The 21,063-nt window shown below is 42.5% G+C and overlaps 1 protein-coding gene across 4 annotated transcripts in view; it reads right to left on the bottom strand.

Annotated features, from left to right (window-relative positions):
* Window positions 1-1,613: 1,613 nt before the first annotated feature.
* The window catches only part of LOC143297186 (uncharacterized), a 79,430-nt gene continuing 59,980 nt past the window's right edge, over window positions 1,614-21,063 (bottom strand). For 2 of the 4 annotated variants that reach the window (XM_076609387.1, XM_076609386.1), the window contains exons 12-15: window positions 18,991-19,094; window positions 17,493-17,675; window positions 13,042-13,147; window positions 1,614-11,567 (exon numbers count right to left, since the gene is read on the bottom strand). In XM_076609387.1, the coding sequence (XP_076465502.1) occupies window positions 5,896-11,567; window positions 13,042-13,147; window positions 17,493-17,675; window positions 18,991-19,094 (6,065 nt within the window). In that variant the 3' untranslated portion in view covers window positions 1,614-5,895. Of the gene's footprint in view, window positions 11,568-13,041; window positions 13,148-15,829; window positions 17,676-18,990; window positions 19,095-21,063 lie in introns of those variants that run through there. The other 2 variants (XR_013057223.1, XM_076609388.1) reach the window with 2 other exon arrangements.

Genomic DNA, 21,063 nt, shown 5'->3' with positions numbered 1-21,063 from the left:
ACTCAGAAACACAACAGAGTATCAGACATCTCACAGGAACAAACAGGACACAGAAACACAACACAGACACAGTATCAGACATCTCACAGGAACATAAAGGACACAGAAACACAGACACAGTATCAGACATCTCACAGGAACAAACAGGACACAGAAACACAACACAGACACAGTATCAGACATTTCACAGGAACATACAGGACACAGAAACACAGACACAGTATCAGACATTTCACAGGAACATACAGGACTCAGAAACACAACAGAGTATCAGACATCTCACAGGAACAAACAGGACACAGAAACACAACACAGACACAGTATCAGACATTTCACAGGAACATACAGGACACAGAAACACAGACACAGTATCAGACATTTCACAGGAACATACAGGACTCAGAAACACAACAGAGTATCAGACATCTCACAGGAACAAACAGGACACAGAAACACAACACAGACACAGTATCAGACATTTCACAGGAACATACAGGTTACAGAAACACAAACACAGTATCAGACATCTCACAGGAACAAACAGGTTACAGAAACACAACACAGACACAGTATCAGACATCTCACAGGAACAAACAGGTTACAGAAACACAACACAGACACAGTATCAGACATTTCACAGGAACATACAGGTTACAGAAACACAACACAGACACAGTATCAGACATCTCACAGGAACATACAGGTTACAGAAACACAGCACAGACACAGTATCAGACATCTCACAGGAACATACAGGACACAGAAACACAACACAGACACAGTATCAGACATTTCACAGGAACATACAGGTTACAGAAACACAACACAGACACAGTATCAGACATCTCACAGGAACATACAGGATGCAGAAACACAACACAGACACAGTATCAGACATCTCACAGGAACATACAGGTTACAGAAACACAACACAGACACAGTATCAGACATCTCACAGGAACATACAGGTTACAGAAACACAACACAGACACAGTATCAGACATTTCACAGGAACATACAGGTTACAGAAACACAACACAGACACAGTATCAGACATCTCACAGGAACATACAGGTTACAGAAACACAACACAGACACAGTATCAGACATTTCACAGGAACATACAGGTTACAGAAACACAACACAGTATCAGAGCACCGGAGAGGAACAGACATGATAGAGCCTTCCTTCAACCCACAGGTCACACACACACCACCACCTCCAGTGTCTCTCTCCAGCACTATTTCTCAACACTGTCATGTTTTGCACAACAACAGCATTTCCTATCAATGTACAAAACATCTGTAACAATAATAACAACAATTTCCATTTACATGCAAAACTCAAATAACACTTTAAATTATTCAAGAGAATACCATATAAAAACATTTTCAAAATGTTTAAGTGTACATGCGCAAAATTTTCCTTCCACATAATACAAATATACAAGGATGTTTATGACAGAAACACATATTGCATTTACAACAAGACATCGTACATAAGTGGCAGAACTACTAAATTGTACGAAACTGCATATTCATCTCTCTTTACATTTGTATGGACACCATTGTAGCTTCTATCCTCAGTCAGAGACCAAGCTCAATGTGCTTAAAAAACACAGTCATTTAGAACGAATTTGTCAGGGGCTATTGCCATGCTAGACATTTCACTGAAATGGGCATAAATTTATTAGGAGACATTTTTGTAAGTGGCATGGATGTAGAACTAACACTACTGTTAGTTAATTGGTATAGACAATGACATGTCAAAGATCAACGGAGTTAATTCTTCTCTGAGCTGTATAGGGTTCATTAAATTACACTTCTCCATCTCCATTAACATACACTAAAATGTAGACACATTTTCATTTCCACTAACACACTCTAAAACGTAGACACTTCTCCATCTCCACAAACACACACTAAAACGAAGACACATTTTTCCATAAGTGCTCTAATAACACACACGAAAATGTAGACACATTTTTCCATAAGATTTCTACTAACACACACTAAAACGTTGACACATTTTCCCATAAGATCTCTACTAACACACACTAAAACGTAGACCCATTTTCATCTCTACAAACACACGCTAAAACGTAGATACATTTTCATCTCTACAAACACACACTAAAACATAGATACATTTTCCCAAAAGAGCGCTACTAACACACACTAAAACGTAGACACATTTCTCCATAAGATCTCCACTAACACACACTAAAGTGTAGACACATTTTACCATAAGATCTCTACTAACAAACTAAAACGTAGACACATTTTCCCATAAGATCTCTGCTGACACACACTAAAACATAGACACATTTTCCAATAAGATCTCTACTAACACACACTAAAATGTAGACACATTTTCATCTCTACAAACACACACTAAAACATACACATTTTCCCATAAGATCTCTGCTAACACACACTAAAACATTGACACATTTTCCAATAAGATCTCTACTAACACACACTAAAACATAGACACATTTTCATCTCTACAAACACACACTAAAACATACACATTTTCCCATAAGGTCTCTACTAACACACACTAAAATGTAGACACATTTTCCATGAGATTTATAACTGACTGATGTTAATTAAGACACACTGTCCTATATCCATTAATTATCACACACTTTTTTAGGCACACCTTTCCTCAAGATTTATAACTGATTTATAACTCATTAAATACACACTTCCCTTTTTAAGATTTATACACACTTTCCTTCAAGTTTTATAACTGTTAAGGTCTAATTAAAAATACACTTTCCTTTATAAGATTTATACACACTTTTCAACAAAATTTATAACTGATTAGGCCTCGTTAAATACATGCTTCACTTTTCAAGACAGACACTTTTCAATAAAAAAATTATGAAATGATCAGGGCTCATTAAAACACTTACTATTTAAGAGTTAGACACACTTTTAAATAGAATTTATAGCTGATTAGGGCTCATTAAAACACACTTACCAATCTCCATAAATACAATTTCTCAAACACACTTTTCCATAAGTTTTTAAATCTTACAGTGCTCTATAAAAGATATTTACCTATCTCCATTTATTAACACACTTTCTATGACACATTTTTCTATGAGACTTATAAGTTGAATAGGGCTCATTGAAACACATTTACATATATTCTTTTTACACACAATTTTAAAGATGCACACACACTTTTCTATAAGCTTTATAACTGATTAGACAACAATACACTGCCTATCTCCATTAACACACTTTGTATGATGCAAACACACTTTTCTGTAAGCTTTATAACTGTATAATACCTGTTACACACCACCTTAACTCCCCATTAACACAATTTAACAAACACTTTTCCATTAGTTTTATAACTGCACAGAGTGTAAACACCAAGACCAAATCAAATACATTCTGACAGTCAAGTACTGGAGTGAGTGTTAGCTGTGACTCAGCAGACTGGCGATATGAATGAGCAACAGACAGTGAAGTTGTCTGCACAAACACTGATGATTCATAAACCTGAATTAGAAGCCTTGGACTCAAGAGTTGGTGGCTTGCCACATCACCAATCAGTTTATCATGCAAAAGTAAGCCAGGATGTATGTATATGCATATAAGATTCAGAAAAATATGGTCAATGGCTAGAACAGCAGCATTCCATTCAAGAAGTGTCAAGATAGAAACATGACTGGAACCAGCCGCTGTGGCCAAGTGGTTAGCACTACAGATTGATAACTGGGAGGATGTGGGTTCCAGCCCCAGCACAGGTGGGCTTTCTTCAGCTCCTACCCACAGCTGAGTGTGCTGTGGGGAAAGACTGGAAGACAGGAACCACACAGTCAAGGGTGATCCACTTCATGGAGTTTTGGGAGTGTTGTTTAAATTTCATGACCAACACTGCAAGTGTCTGTATCTCTCAGCCTGGTTGATGCCAGGACATGTTGTGAGAGTAGTACAACCTTGCCAAGTCACCCCAAACCTTACGTGGACCCAGGACATGTTGTGAGAGTAGTACAACCTTGCCAAGTCACCCCAAACCTTACGTGGACCCAGGACATGTTGTGAGAGTAGTACAACCTTGCCAAGTCACCCCAAACCTTATGTGGACCCAGGACATGTTGTGAGAGTAGTACAACCTTGCCAAGTCACCCCAAACCTTATGTGGACCCAGGACATGTTGTGAGAGTAGTACAACCTTGCCAAGTCACCCCAAACCTTATGTGGACCCAGGACATGTTGTGAGAGTAGTACAACCTTGCCAAGTAGCCCTAAACCTTACGTGGATTGAGAGTAGTACAACCTTGCCAAGTAGCCCTAAACCTTATGTGGACCCCAGGACATGTGAGAGTAGTACAACCTTGCCAAGTAGCCCCAAACCTTACATGGATTGAGAGTAGTACAACCTTGCCAAGTAGCCCTAAACCTTACATGGATTGAGAGTAGTACAACCTTGCCAAGTAGCCCTAAACCTTACATGGATTGAGAGTAGTACAACCTTGCCAAGTAGCCCTAAACCTTACATGGATTGAGAGTAGTACAACCTTGCCAAGTAGCCCCAAACCTTACGTGGATTGAGAGTAGTACAACCTTGCCAAGTAGCCCTAAACCTTACATGGATTGAGAGTAGTACAACCTTGCCAAGTAGCCCCAAACCTTATGTGGACCCCATGGCAGCATCTTCATCACCACCATCATCATAATCATAAGTAACAAAAGTTGGGGACACACGCACACACACACACGCACACACACACACACACAAAGGAAAAAAAAAACTAACTGGAACTGCCAGTGAGAAGCATCTCATTAAATTCTCGAAGTAAGGAGTCTTTGCATAATGACTAGGTTTGGTGGCAGACTGAAAAAAAACAAACATTTTTTTTCAATCAATTTCAACATAAAAATCACAAACTGGTGTAAAATTCTTCAAAACGTCAGTGTCAAGAGAAGCTGTCTTCAGGAGTTTGGTGATTTCACTTCAGTGATGCTGAGTAAGTTATAACATTATAAATGTAGACCACTTTTCAAATGCGCTGATGCACAGTTGTGTTTCTTGTCAAAGTAAACATCACAGCAGTTTGCTCCTCAATGAAACAGGAGTACATCAGCTAAATAAACATGGGTCACACAATGCACTGCACTATTTCTACAAGCCAACTTTAAAGTGAATACAATGAAATGGATGTCACACAATGCACTGCACTATTTCTACAAGCCAACTTTAAAGTGAATACAATGAAATGGATGTCACACAATGCACTGCACTATGTCTACAAGCCAGCTTTAAAGTGAATACAATGAAATGGATGTCACACAATGCACTGCACTATGTCTACAAGCCAACTTTAAAGTGAATACAATGAAATGGACGTCACACAATGCACTGCACTATTTCTACAAGCCAACTTTAAAGTGAATACAATGAAATGGATGTCACACAATGCACTGCACTATGTCTACAAGCCAACTTTAAAGTGAATACAATGAAATGGATGTCACACAATGCACTGCACTATGTCTACAAGCCAGCTTTAAAGTGAATACAATGAAATGGACGTTTCCAGACACACACACCCACTGTCATGCCACACATTTCATCTACACAGTCACAGTGACACTTGGGACTAAACTCAAGTCTGGGCTCCCTATTAACTCAGCCCATGCTTCCAATTCTATGAAGCCACTCTGAATATGTATGACCAGATACACGCCTATAAACTGCATGTAGTGCAGTGTCTCCTCTTTTCCTGAGCTGCCCAGTGTCACCAAGATAACATGACAGGATTTACTGTCTGATTGTGTTTTTCCTCTTACCAATCAGGAGGATTTCACAAATGACTGTCTATTCAGATTTAAGTCAATGCAGCCCTGACCAGAATCATTCAGGTTTTCACTTTTAATCTGACAATATTCTGTGAATAAATGCCACTGGCCCGCGCACAGAAAAACCCAGATAAAATTCAACCCGCTCTTCCCTGAAGACTTTCTCTCCTCTGATCTTCCAAACTGTCAATTTCAACTCACCAACAGCACACTCCCACTTCATTTCAATGCTTGAAAATTGCTCTCCATCACGATTCTTCCGTATCTTATAATAACCAGTGAATGTTTGCAGTTGCTGACTCATCACATCCAATGGGGGTTGGTCATTTTCTGGATCGTCATAAATTTGTGTCCAATGGCACAAGTGAAAGTTTCCCTCTTCTGCTTCCTTTCTGACATAAAAATGAACTTTTGGCAAAAGTGGTTCTCTCTTTTGCAGCAGTGGTGGTGATTTATGCTGAAAAGATTTAGTAAAATCAGCTAAATGGAAGCCTTCCCAATACTTGTGTGGCCAGCTGACCAGAACACGGTACATGTGGGCTCTCATGCTACAGGGGTCAGAGGGGTCTAAGTGTGACTGAATTATTTTGTTACAAAACCTGTACATCTTGGATTTGTTGGTTGTGAATGAGCGGTCTTCTCCAGCTATCTGCCGGGCAAGATATACTGTCATCAGATTGTCCATATCAATGCATGACTTTTCATGAATCTTTTCTAAATTGGTTTCAATGTCACGCAAATTCTGTTTTATCTTATTCTTTTCCTTCACATATCTCGATGAAAACAAACACTGAATCTGATAAAAAATGCTCTCAAAAAAACAACCTTTCAATTTCACATTTTCAAAGCGAAATGAATTGTCTTCTTTGAGTGTATTTTCACTGACAGATGTGAAGAAGGTTTTCAAGCGAAGATTCCCAACATGTTTGGACAGTTTGTCCATGTGCTGCTTGCACAATACCGTAACACTGTTCATGGTTCTTTCATTTTTTAAAAACTGGTATGATACATCACCTTTTCCCAAGCTATTTGAATAGGCCAAATAGAACATGAAGCGTAGAGCTTTGATACCTTCAACTAAAAGTTCTTTCACTGCCTGTTGTTCTTTTTCTTGCAGACAACCAAACAACTCACAGCCATAATAATCATCTTCAGTCATGTACCGCCCAAGTTTACGAGCATTATCCAATGATACCAACTCAATAAGGAAATCTAAAATCTTATTTACAGTCTCTATAGTTTGTGCATATGCCAAACAAATACTAAAGACATCATCATCCATTTTTCCCTGGGCTTCAATGAAATTTCTTAAAGCACAGTTTGCAACTTCAAGTGGCACAGAAATGGTTTTGGCATCCCATCTTTGTTTCTGTCTCATTTCATCAAATTTTTTCAAAAGCACAATACCCAAAGTGTGTTTGAAGTCCCGTCTTTCAGGAGAAAGGTGCACAGCCAGTTGTGCATATTCATGTGCCTTGGCAAGGTCGATAGACATATACAACCTTGCCAACTGTTGATGGAATGCTTCACTCTTCAATGTTTTATGTCCATCTTGCAAAACTTTAACAGCTTCATCAAAACTTGCTGCTTGTATGTCCATTATCAAAGGTGACATTGGAGTTATAGTTGAACCAGCCTCATCAAACTGTCTTTCAATTATCATTTGTGTCAAAAGCTCTTTCACTTCTTCACTTGAACGCGAGTTACTGGACACAAGAGGTGACTTTAAGCACCTGGAAACAATCTCTCCAAGTGTTCTAGAATTTTTTTTCAGAGATGTTTCCAGAATCACTCTGGCATATTGCTGATGTGCAATCCTCACTCTCCATGGACTGTTTGACAGACCACAATATTCAACTATCAATATTACACTTGCAGTTTCGCTGAGTGCTTTCTCCCAAAGCTTTGCGACATCACCTTCAAAGCTTTTCATCAGCCCATCTAAACTTGTAACTGGTAAACCTGGAAATCCCCTGGATGAAGGAAAGTATGTCGTTATGAGGGAAACATATTCAATGAGTTCCAGTTCATTGCCTGTTAATACATTTGGCTCCAAATACTGAACAATGGCTTCCTGCAGAAAGTTCTGATCAAATCCATATCTTATTGCCAAGAATGCAATGAAAGTGCCAATACCTTCTGGATACTGCTTTTCAAGTTTTTCAGTTTTGTTTTCCATCCAGTGTTGTTCCTTTGGTGTTAGTTTTTGAGGCAACATAAATCTGCTTTTGAAAGCCACCGTCCGATAACAATGAATGAGAACTGCTAATGGCTTTAGGAGCTGCATTTCTTTTTGACGCCTAAACAGTCTTCTACCCAATTCAAATTCAGTTATTTGTGAAGATTCACAGGCTACATTATCAGCAAGAATAATAACTGGAAACAGCCGCATTGTATCTTGTCCTTCTTCAGCAGCTTCCCACAACTGAATGATCTGACGTTCAGTGTCTGATGTTACGTTTTTCAAGACAGCACATTTATAAGAGTTCTTCAGTTTCCACAGCAAGCTTTTCCCCAAAGTTGTACCACCAGCCCCTGGCATGTGTGCTATGGTCACAACTGGACTGAAATCACTATCCTTGTCTGTGCCAATGATTTTCCCCTCAATGTGCTTTATAAGTTTTGGGAAAATGTCACGCTCCATGACATGATCAAAGGTGTAGTCAGTGAAAAAGAAATTCCACCATGAAGCCTGCTTTCCTTTGTAAAAGTTTATTTCATGTTCTTTCGCTTTTGAATTCCTCTGTTCTTTGGTTGCTCCATCCCAATCTCTCTGACATTCAAACTGATTTAAAACATCCAGGTCACTCCATGACTGCCATTCAGTGAATGGGATGGGAACTGTGGCACCACTTGAAGTACACACATATTTGTCCTCATCTTGGCTTTTCAGTTTCAAACATTGACAGATGACGTAATGAACATGTTGCCAAGGCATGACAACACTGTGCTCATAGACAGAATCTGACAGCACCTCAGCAAAAGCTGATCTCACAGATTCACTTTGGAACAGAAATAATACACTGCTCCATCCAAAAGCTGTTTTCATGTCCTGAGTTACCTCCATGATGCCATCATCAGTTTCATCTGAGATTAGAATCAAAACTAGACGTCTTGCTGGAGGGATAACACTATTATCTTTATAGAAAGCCACAGCATTCTGAATGTATGTCCAGTACAAATTTTTCCAGTCCTTCTGTTTAAGTCTCTCAAAAGCATTGCTGCCTGCTGTTTTCCCGTTCGTAAAAAGCCAGACTGTTTCCTTTGGAAAAGACAGATTGTCTTTTCTGTCTTCAACAGACATATCCTTAAAATCACTTGCAACACTCTCATGAACTTTAAATTCAAGGTTTGTACTTTTTGCCATGCTGAAGACTCCATTCTTATCAGACTCATTATCAAAGTCGAATATTGCAGACCACCTAATGTAATGGAGAAATTCAAAAAATTCCAGACTTGTTCTTTTTTGTTCTTCTGACAGTTTCGGCAGAACCAGAATGGGAAACTTTGATGTACATTCTCCAATAAACTCTTTCAACTTTTCTGCCTCTGGATCATTCATATTTACTCTGTGTGCTTGTGCTCTTGCACGTTCGTCTTGATTTCTTTTCTCACAAAGTTCAGGAAGAACAACAGTTTCAAACCTCTCCTTTTCCTGCTCACTGAGGTACATGGTTCGAGAACCATCCCTTCGAAAAATCCCAGTCCAGCAACGCTGGTTTTTTAGATACACACTGTCTTTCTTTAGGGGATAGCCATATTTTTCATAAATATGTCTTGGGTCAAAGTGGAACATGACTTGTTTTGTTTGGTCATAAGCTGGATTGACATCTACTTCAATAATACACCTATTAGTACCTCTGATTGGAATAAAGTAAGGTCCTTCAATACAAGACTTTACACGCTCGAAATATGAAAAGCATTTTTGCAGAAATACATTGTGAAAAGCATCATAGTATTCTGCAAAAAGTTTCTGGTCCATTTCAATGCCATGGAGTTCACCATATTTAAAGACTTTATCTTTGACCTTCTTTTCAGCGACACCAAAATAGATGGTCCCATTTTTGCGTGCATTTAAACATCCACAGACAAATTCTAATGACTTGTAAAGAAAAGAACGAAAAGCCTTTGGGTCTTCTGGAGGGCAGCCAGCTTGAAATTTGAATTCTACAGAACAAGACAGCAAGGCATCTCCAGTCTCTACAGCTCTCAATACTCCTTGGTTATATTTCCAATTCTTTTGAGTGGACAGTAGATCATGGAAAGGTCTTGGAAGTATGTATTGTGGTTGTGAACACTTATCAAGTTCATTATCTGCTTTCTTATCTTGCTCCGATGAATCTGTAGTCAATACTTTTTCTACAATCCCTTCATCTGTTTGTTGGATGGTCATATCAGTACTGCTTTTCTCTGATGAGAGAGATGAAGAAACTGGTTCACATGTTGGCTGATCAGGCAAAAGCTGTTCTCTCTTCACTGAACTGTCTGATAGTGGTGCTGTGGATTTTGTACTACTTACAAAACTGCACTTTGGTAAAGTGCCCAAGACGGAACTGTCTAGTTTCAGCTTCTCAAAACCCAAGCTAAAGTCTGAAGAGCTGAAAAGCCAGTACTGTCTACTTTCAAGAAATCCAAATGAAAATAAACTGGTCATTTTGTCACGTTTTAGGGGAAGTGTATATCCACAGCTTTCTTCTGTCAAAAGCTCTCTTTCAATGATCATAATAGGAGTGGAACACTCATTAAGCTTTCTCACTGTTTTGTCAAATTCTATGATGCTTGAAATCTTTGCTGGCTCATCTTCAAAAGAAATAGCATTTCCGTCTAAAAGAATCCTATCATTCTCAACACAGACAGTTTTCAAAATATCTTTTGGCAATGATGTTGCCCATTTTGAAGGTATATTTTCTGTTATTAATTTCCAAAGTTTCACATATGCATCTTTTGCAGATTTACCCTTGCAAAACTCAGGTTTACACAGAATCAGGAACATAAAATGTTTCTCCAGCTTATTCAAGTTTTTGCGCTTGTGGTATATTACTTGTAGTTCACATTTTGTTAAATGCTGGGATTCCAATGATGTATCGAGCGGCTGCAGAAACAACATATCCTGTAGATAAAGTTTGTATGCTGCATGTGGATCATCTTCAGCCAACACTAAACATCTGCTGCCTTGTCCATCCATACCAGTGGGACATGGGACTTCAGCATCCACACACATTTCTTTGGGCTCAGTATATCTCTCATCATTTGCTTTTTCTGACTGAAGGGAGCCATTTCCTTGATCAACTTCCTTACAATCCTCGCTGTTTCTTTCTTCATCTTCATGTTCTATTTCTTTCAAAATTTGGAAAGCAATCATCTTTTTCACTTTGAAATCTTGCATGATTTCTGTAGGTTCTTGTTGTTTGTATGACAGTAGAGCTGGGCCATCTATATGGTTCTCCCTCACCTTTGACCAGTCCTGTCCTTTGTTAAAGCCATCCAGGAATTCAGTCACTTTCTTCACATCCCATCTCACTATTTTTGACTGACAGTCAGGGTGATCTCGGAGAAAAACAATCTTACGGGCAACACCAACTGGAATCCTGGTGTTGTCAGCCAGCTTGTCATGTTCAAACTCAAAGAGCAGTTCTCCATCCAGCCCTTTAAGGCGACTGAGCCACGTTTCACTCAGTCCACAGGTCTTCTCCATCCAGCCCTTTACCTCCTCCACTGATGAAGATGGTGTGACTGTCTGCTCACCTGGAAAAGAACAGGCGCAGCCAGCCATTAGCTTTAGCACTGATGAAGATGGTGTGACTGACTGCTCACCTGGAAAAGAAAAGGCGCAGCCAGCCATTAGCTTTAGCACTGATGAAGATGGTGTGACTGACTGCTCACCTGGAAAAGAACAGGCGCAGCCAGCCATTAGCTTTAGCACTGATGAAGATGGTGTGACTGCTCACCTGGAAAAGAAAAGGCGCAGCCAGCCATTAGCTTTAGCACTGATGAAGATGGTGTGACTGCTCACCTGGAAAAGAAAAGGCGCAGCCAGCCATTAGCTTTAGCACTGATGAAGATGGTGACTGACTGCTCACCTGGAAAAGAACAGGCGCAGCCAGCCATTAGCTTTAGCACTGATGAAGATGGTGTGACTGCTCACCTGGAAAAGAAAAGGCGCAGCCAGCCATTAGCTTTAGCACTGATGAAGATGGTGTGACTGTCTGCTCACCTGGAAAAGAAAAGGCGCAGCCAGCCATTAGCTTTAGCACTGCACACTGCAGAGAAATCGTGGGGAGTGGACTGGGGAGAGAGGGGAGGGGGTGTGACAATCATCATCTCTGTAACTGGCCAGTGGGAGAGAGGGAGGGGGTGTGACAATCATCATCTCTGTAACTGGCCAGTGGGAGAGGGAGGGGAGGGGGTGTGACAATCATCATCTCTGTAACTGGCCAGTGGGAGAGAGGGGAGGGGGTGTGACAATCATCATCTCTGTAACTGGCCAGTGGGAGAGAGGGAGGGGAGGGGTGTGACAATCATCATCTCTGTAACTGGCCAGTGGGAGAGAGGGGAGGGGGTGTGACAATCATCATCTCTGTAACTGGCCAGTGGTCCACAGAGCATAAATGATGTATAAGTTCAGACCACCAAGAACACATGATGAACAAAGAAGCCATATCTGCATGACATGTGCAGTATGCATTCATGCATGCGTGTTTGTGATGGAGTGCGTATGCATGTGTGAAATAGTTGGGATGACGACGGCCACAGTGAGGTGAGTGCAACATTAACTAGCTTCCATAATGCTGCGTGCAGATTATCAACTGACTTTGTCATGTATAACAACAAACCATGCATGCTTAATGCTGCGTGCAGATTATCAACTGACTTGTCATGTATAACAACAAACCATGCATGCTTAATGCTGCATGCAGATTATCAACTGACTTTGTCATGTATAACAACAAACCATGCATGCTTAATGCTGTGTGCAGATTATCAACTGACTTGTCATGTATAACAACAAACCATGCATGCTTATAGTTTGACTCCACATAGCTTCCGTAATGCTGTGTGCAGATTATCAACTGACTTGTCATGTATAACAACGAACCATGCATGCTTATAGTTTGACTCCACATGGCTGACTAAGACTAGAGCAACAAATGGGAGAATAAAATATTGAATCAAAAGAGTAAGCAGTGGTGAAGTAAAGAAAACAGAATAAATCACTTGCCTGTGTGAGCAGGCAGTGACTGTTTGTCCAGATTTCCATCCCCTTTATCAGTAGCTGGCTTGACATCTTTCCTTGCCATTGATGTCTGGTCACCATCACATGGTATCTGAAACCAACACACACACACACACACACACACACAGCTAGCTGCAGTGGGATTTGTCTCAACAGACTGACCTCACTGTGAGGGGCAAGCCTAGGATGCATGAAAACTGTCCAACACAACAACAAAAGACAATCCAGGGTTCAGAGGAGCTCATACTGCAGTATTTCTTGTTAACAACTAGTTATTTCCAATTCTAATCCTGTAATCCTGTTGCACTGCCACCCATGAAATGGCAACAGTCTCAATATGACAAAAGTCATCTTCCTCCTTCCAGTCTTGTTTTCAACTTTTGAAACTGTTCCTCAAAAGTGAAAATACACATGTAAAGCTTTTTCTGAACCGGAGTTTGACAATCTCAGGCTCCCTTACTCTTGACACCTATGTGACCAAGCGTAGTGGCAAGGTAACTAGCAACATGTGCAGACCGACACAGAGGAAGCTGACAAGTACACCAAGACCCAGGACCACAGGGCTTGTGTCATGAGCACCCTGCTGTACAGTAGTGGGTCCTGGACCCTGAGCACCCCACAGGAACCAAACATCAGTGCCTTCCACCTCAGCTGCCTTTCACACACCCTCAGCACCCCACAGGAACCAAACATCAGTGCCTTCCACCTCAGCTGCCTTTCACACACCCTGAGCACCCCACAGGAACCAAACATCAGTGCCTTCCACCTCAGCTGCCTTTCACACACCCTCAGCACCCCACAGGAACCAAACATCAGTGCCTTCCACCTCAGCTGCCTTTCACACACCCTGAGCACCCCACAGGAACCAAACATCAGTGCCTTCCACCTCAGCTGCCTTTCACACACCCTGAGCACCCCACAGGAACCAAACATCAGTGCCTTCCACCTCAGCTGCCTTTCACACACCCTCAGCACCCCACAGGAACCAAACATCAGTGCCTTCCACCTCAGCTGCCTTTCACACACCCTGAGCACCCCACAGGAACCAAACATCAGTGCCTTCCACCTCAGCTGCCTTTCACACACCCTCAGCACCCCACAGGAACCAAACATCAGTGCCTTCCACCTCAGCTGCCTTTCACACACCCTGAGCACCCCACAGGAACCAAACAGTGCCTTCCACCTCAGCTGCCTTTCACACACCCTGAGCACCCCACAGGAACCAAACAGTGCCTTCCACCTCAGCTGCCTTTCACACACCCTGAGCACCCCACAGGAACCAAACAGTGCCTTCCACCTCAGCTGCCTTTCACACACCCTGAGCACCCCACAGGAACCAAACAGTGCCTTCCACCTCAGCTGCCTTTCACACACCCTCAGCACCCCACAGGAACCAAACAGTGCCTTCCACCTCAGCTGCCTTTCACACACCCTCAGCACCCCACAGGAACCAAACAGTGCCTTCCACCTCAGCTGCCTTTCACACACCCTGAGCACCCCACAGGAACCAAACATCAGTGCCTTCCACCTCAGCTGCCTTTCACACACCCTCAGCACCCCACAGGAACCAAACATCAGTGCCTTCCACCTCAGCTGCCTTTCACACACCCTGAGCACCCCACAGGAACCAAACATCAGTGCCTTCCACCTCAGCTGCCTTTCACACACCCTGAGCACCCCACAGGAACCAAACATCAGTGCCTTCCACCTCAGCTGCCTTTCACACACCCTCAGCACCCCACAGGAACCAAACAGTGCCTTCCACCTCAGCTGCCTTTCACACACCCTCAGCACCCCACAGGAACCAAACATCAGTGCCTTCCACCTCAGCTGCCTTTCACACACCCTGAGCACCCCACAGGAACCAAACAGTGCCTTCCACCTCAGCTGCCTTTCACACACCCTGAGCACCCCACAGGAACCAAACAGTGCCTTCCACCTCAGCTGCCTTTCACACACCCTCAGCACCCCACAGGAACCAAACATCAGTGCCTTCCACCTCAGCTGCCTTTCACACACCCTCAGCACCCCACAGGAACCAAACATCAGTGCCTTCCACCTCAGCTGCCTTTCACACACCCTGAGCACCCCACAGGAACCAAACAGTGCCTTCCACCTCAGCTGCCTTTCACACACCCTCAGCACCCCACAGGAACCAAACAGTGCCTTCCACCTCAGCTGCCTTTCACACACCCTGAGCACCCCACAGGAACCAAACATCAGTGCCTTCCACCTCAGCTGCCTTTCACACACCCTCAGCACCCCACAGGAACCAAACATCAGTGCCTTCCACCTCAGCTGCCTTTCACACACCCTGAGCACCCCACAGGAACCAAACAGTGCCTTCCACCTCAGCTGCCTTTCACACACCCTCAGCACCCCACAGGAACCAAACATCAGTGCCTTCCACCTCAGCTGCCTTTCACACACCCTGAGCACCCCACAGGAACCAAACAGTGCCTTCCACCTCAGCTGCCTTTCACACACCCTCAGCACCCCACAGGAACCAAACAGTGCCTTCCACCTCAGCTGCCTTTCACACACCCTGAGCACCCCACAGGAACCAAACATCAGTGCCTTCCACCTCAGCTGCCTTTCACACACCCTCAGCACCCCACAGGAACCAAACAGTGCCTTCCACCTCAGCTGCCTTTCACACACCCTGAGCACCCCACAGGAACCAAACATCAGTGCCTTCCACCTCAGCTGCCTTTCACACACCCTGAGCACCCCACAGGAACCAAACAGTGCCTTCCACCTCAGCTGCCTTTCACACACCCTCAGCACCCCACAGGAACCAAACAGTGCCTTCCACCTCAGCTGCCTTTCACACACCCTCAGCACCCCACAGGAACCAAACATCAGTGCCTTCCACCTCAGCTGCCTTTCACACACCCTGAGCGTCACCTAGCAGGACAAAGTTCCAAACACCCTCCTGGGCGGAGAAAAAATCCTCAGCATTTTCCCTGATGGAACAGAGATGCATGCAATGGGTCAGTCACAAAGTGCAAACAGACGATGGCCATATCCCTAAGGATCTCCTTTATGCCTTTATGGAGAACTGCTACAGGGAAAAACTCCCATAGTGAGACACCACCATCTGCGTTATAAAGACATCTGCAAGAGAGAACTGAAGGCCTTGAATATCGACCTGAACACCTGGGAAGCTGCAGCCTAAGAGGCTATCCTAGAACTTCAAGATTTCATCCTCTCCAGACATCAACAATTCAATGGGTTCCTTTCCTGTCTCCACCTTTTTCTTTTTTATTCATGATAATTTATTTGAAACATAAAAACAAGAGGTAGAATTCTGACAGTTTCAGAGAAACCAAATGTTGAAACTTCAATGAAAAGTCTTGCTCCATCAGAAAAGAGAAAGGGAAAAGACCACAACCAACAGAGTCCAAGGGTGGCAGTGACTGATGTTTGTGATATTAAAAAGACTGCAGCCACGGTCCAAAGGCACTGTTACCAAAGAGTGTGTCTTAACAACGGCACTGTGACCAAAGAGCGTGTCTTAACAACGGCACTGTGACCAAAGAGTGTGTCTTAACAATGGCACTGTGACCAAAGAGTGTGTCTTAACAACGGCACTGTGACCAAAGAGTGTGTCTTAACAATGGCACTGTGACCAAAGAGTGTGTCTTAACAATGGCACTGTGACCAAAGAGTGTGTCTTAACAATGGCACTGTGACCACAGAGTGTGTCTTAACAACGGCACTGTGACCAAAGAGTGTGTCTTAACAATGGCACTGTGACCACAGAGTGTGTCTTAACAACGGCACTGTGACCAAAGAGTGTGTCTTAACAATGGCACTGTTACCAAAGAGTGTGTCTTAACAATGGCACTGTGACCACAGAGTGTGTCTTAACAATGGCACTGTGACCAAAGAGTGTGTCTTAACAATGGCACTGTGACCACAGAGCGTGTCTTAACAACGGCACAGTGCTGTGACCACAGAGTGTGTCTTAACAACGGCACTGTGACCAAAGAGTGTGTCTTAACAACGGCACAGTGCTGTGACCACAGAGTGTGTCTTAACAACGGCACAGTGCTGTGACCACAGAGTGTGTCTTAACAATGGCACTGTGACCAAAGAGTGTGTCTTAACAATGGCACTGTTACCAAAGAGTGTGTCTTAACAACGGCACAGTGCTGTGACCACAGAGTGTGTCTTAACAATGGCACTGTGACCAAAGAGTGTGTCTTAACAATGGCACTATGACCAAAGAGTGTGTCTTAACAATGGCACTGTGACCAAAGAGTGTGTCTTAACAATGGCACTGTGACCAAAGAGCGTGTCCTAACAACCAAAGTTAAAGAAATATGTATAAAAGCCATTTACAAAATGCCAATACAGAAATCTGTAATACTAAAGTATTCCCACCAATGAGGAAAAAGCAAAGAAAAAGAAAGATAAGAGAAGATTACCACCTTGATGCCTGATGCCTCAGATGTACCCATTTCAGGTCTGGTATGATCCGTATCTTCTTGTCGACTTTCCTGCTCTTTCCTCAATTTCTTGTTCATTTTCTTACGAGCAGATTTTGAAAGCTTTTGCTCCGATCCCTCCTTTGGGAGCTGCTCTTCAATTTCTTGAAGACTGCTGAGTGCCTTCTGAAGAAAAGAAGAAAAGATATACATATAGCAAACAAATACATTTCAAATGAAATCAAATTACATCATCAATACCTCAAAACAAATTTGGTAAAATATTCAGTTCAAATGACAAAATTAAAAAAATGCAACTTACTAAAAAACAAAAACAAAAAAACAACAACAAAAAACATCAATGTACAAATAATTTAAAATGAAAAATATTCACTCTATTCAGTAATTTTAAAATAGTCTCAGGTGGAACATTACAGAAAATAATCTTTGAAAAGTGTCTTTATACAACCAGCAGCAAAGTGTGTGTACTTGATATCATGCATGTCCCAGCAGTCAACACACGTATGTTGCAAGAAAAAAAAATCCTGAATTTGTCACTTCATGTTACAAACAAGACTCTTGGGTAATTTATTCATCAGCAAACCCCACCTTATTTCTGACACAGAGCCATTGCATGCAGTCAATATAACTTAAGAAATGATTAAAGTCACACCCACCCACCCTCCAACAGCAGACAAATTTTACAATCAGTGCAATCAGTAGTTAATGGTTTAACTGTAAATGGCAAGATAGAGATAGTTCTGTATTAGTATCGTTCCTCTTTGCTCCAATCAGATTGCTGTCACAAATGACTAGACAGATATTTCTGTATTAGTATCGTTCCTCTTTGCTCCAATCAGATTGCTGTCACAAATGACTAGACAGATATTTCTGTATCGTTTCTCTTTGCTCCAATCAGAATGCTATCACAAAGGACTAGACAGATAGTTCTGTATTAGTACCACAAAGGACTAGACAGATAGTTCTGTATTAGTACCACAAATGACTAGACAGATATTTCTGTATCGTTTCTCTTTGCTCCAATCAGAATGCTATCACAAAGGACTAGACAGATAGTTCTGTATTAGTACCACAAAGGACTAGACAGATATTTCTGTATTAGTATCGTTCCTCTTTGCTCCAAACAGAATGCTACCACAAAGGACTAGACAGATATTTCTGTATTAGTATCATTTCTCTTTGCTCCAATCAGATTGCTACCACAAGGACTAGACAGATATTTCTGTATTAGTACCACAAATGACTAGACAGATATTTCTGTATTAGCATCGTTTCTCTTTGCTCCAATCAGAATGCTTCTCTCCAGTCAGCAGTAAGTAGCAAGTAGCAAGCCCTGTGAGCACTGTGCACTGAAATCAACTACATTAACTAATCATCCGAATGAAGGTAAGATTCCACACTGACGAAAAAGCAGGATGTTTATCCCACTGTATACACAAGAGGCGATGTCATGAGTACACTTGCACACACACACAGTTACCTCTGACAAGCTCTTTGATGCTTTCTCATGCACCATGGTCAGGTCACTTTTGGCACCATTCAAATCACCTTTGGATTTTCTGGCCTCTCCCCTCCTCAGCCGAGCTGTCAGGTGAACAATATTCAAACACAAATGTCAACATGGTGAAACAGGCACAAACAGAAAACTATCTAATTTATTCAAACAAATCAAAACAAAATAGACGCAATGCTTTCAAGGCATTTCTACTGATAAAAAAAACACACCAACAACCCAAGACTAACGTCCTACACAAAGTGTTGCCACAGTGCCTTTAAGACGTCAGCTGACATCCTCCACAAAGTGTTGCTATAGTGCCTTTAAGACGTCAGCTGACATCCTCCACAAAGTGTTGCTATAGTGCCTTTAAGACGTCAGCTGACATCCTCCACAAAGTGTTGCAAAAGTGCCTTTAAGACGTCAGCTGACATCCTCCACAAAGTGTTGCAAAAGTGCCTTTAAGACGTCAGCTGACATCCTCCACAAAGTGTTGCAAAAGTGCCTTTAAGACGTCAGCTGACATCCTCCACAAAGTGTTGCAAAAGTGCCTTTAAGACGTCAGCTGACATCCTCCACAAAGTGTTGCAAAAGTGCCTTTAAGACGTCAGCTGACATCCTCCACAAAGTGTTGCTATAGTGCCTTTAAGACGTCAGCTGACATCCTCCACAAAGTGTTGCTATAGTGCCTTTAAGACGTCAGCTGACATCCTCCACAAAGTGTTGCAAAAGTGCCTTTAAGACGTCAGCTGACATCCTCCACAAAGTGTTGCAAAAGTGCCTTTAAGACGTCAGCTGACATCCTCCACAAAGTGTTGCAAAAGTGCCTTTAAGACGTCAGCTGACATCCTCCACAAAGTGTTGCAAAAGTGCCTTTAAGACGTCAGCTGACATCCTCCACAAAGTGTTGCAAAAGTGCCTTTAAGACGTCAGCTGACATCCTCCACAAAGTGTTGCAAAAGTGCCTTTAAGACGTCAGCTGACATCCTCCACAAAGTGTTGCCATAGTGCCTTTAAGACGTCAGCTGACATCCTCCACAAAGTGTTGCAAAAGTGCCTTTAAGACGTCAGCTGACATCCTCCACAAAGTGTTGCCATAGTGCCTTTAAGACGTCAGCTGACATCCTCCACAAAGTGTTGCAAAAGTGCCTTTAAGACATCAGCTGACATTCTCCACAAAATGTTGCAAAAGTGCCTTTAAGACGTCAGCTGACATCCTCCACAAAATGTTGCAAAAGTGCCTTTAAGACGTCAGCTGACATCCTCCACAAAGTGTTGCAAAAGTGCCTTTAAGACGTCAGCTGACATCCTCCACAAAGTGTTGCTATAGTGTCTGTAAGACGTCAGCTGACATCCTCCACAAAGTGTTGCTATAGTGTCTGTAAGATGTCAGCTGACATCCTCCACAAAGTGTTGCCATAGTGCCTGTAAGATGTCAGCTGACATCCTCCACAAAGTGTTGCTACAGTGTCTGTAAGATGCCAGCTGACATCCTCCACAAAGTGCTGCTACAGTGTCTGTAAGACGTCAGCTGACATCCTCCACCAAAGCGTTTCCATAGTGTCCATAAGACGTCAGCTGACATCCTCCACAAAGTGCTGCCATAGTGTCCATAACACGTCAGCTGACATTCTCCACAAAGTGTTGCTACAGTGTCTGTAAGACGTCAGCTGACATCCTCCACAAAGTGTTGCCACAGTGCCTCTAAGACGTCAGCTGACATCCTCCACAAAGTGCTGCCATAGTGTCCATAAGACGTCAGCTGACATTCTCCACAAAGTGTTGCCATAGTGTCTGTAAGACGTTAGCTGACATCATCCACAGTGTTGCCATAATGCCTGTAAGACGTCAGCTGACATCCTCCACAAAGTGTTGCTACAGTGCCTGTAAGACATCAGCTGACATCCTCCACAAAGTGTTGCCACCTGTCTGTAAGACGTCAGCTGACATCATCCACAGTGTTGTTATAGTGTCTGTAAGACGTCAGCTGACATCCTCCACAAAGTGTTGCTGCAGTGTCCGTAAGATGTCAGCTGACATTCTCCACAAAGTGTTGCG

The sequence above is a fragment of the Babylonia areolata genome, chromosome 22 (assembly GCF_041734735.1).
Source record: "Babylonia areolata isolate BAREFJ2019XMU chromosome 22, ASM4173473v1, whole genome shotgun sequence".
In the NCBI taxonomy this organism is placed as follows: Eukaryota; Metazoa; Mollusca; class Gastropoda; order Neogastropoda; family Buccinidae; genus Babylonia; species Babylonia areolata.
This window is presented reverse-complemented; position numbering and strand designations above follow the sequence as displayed.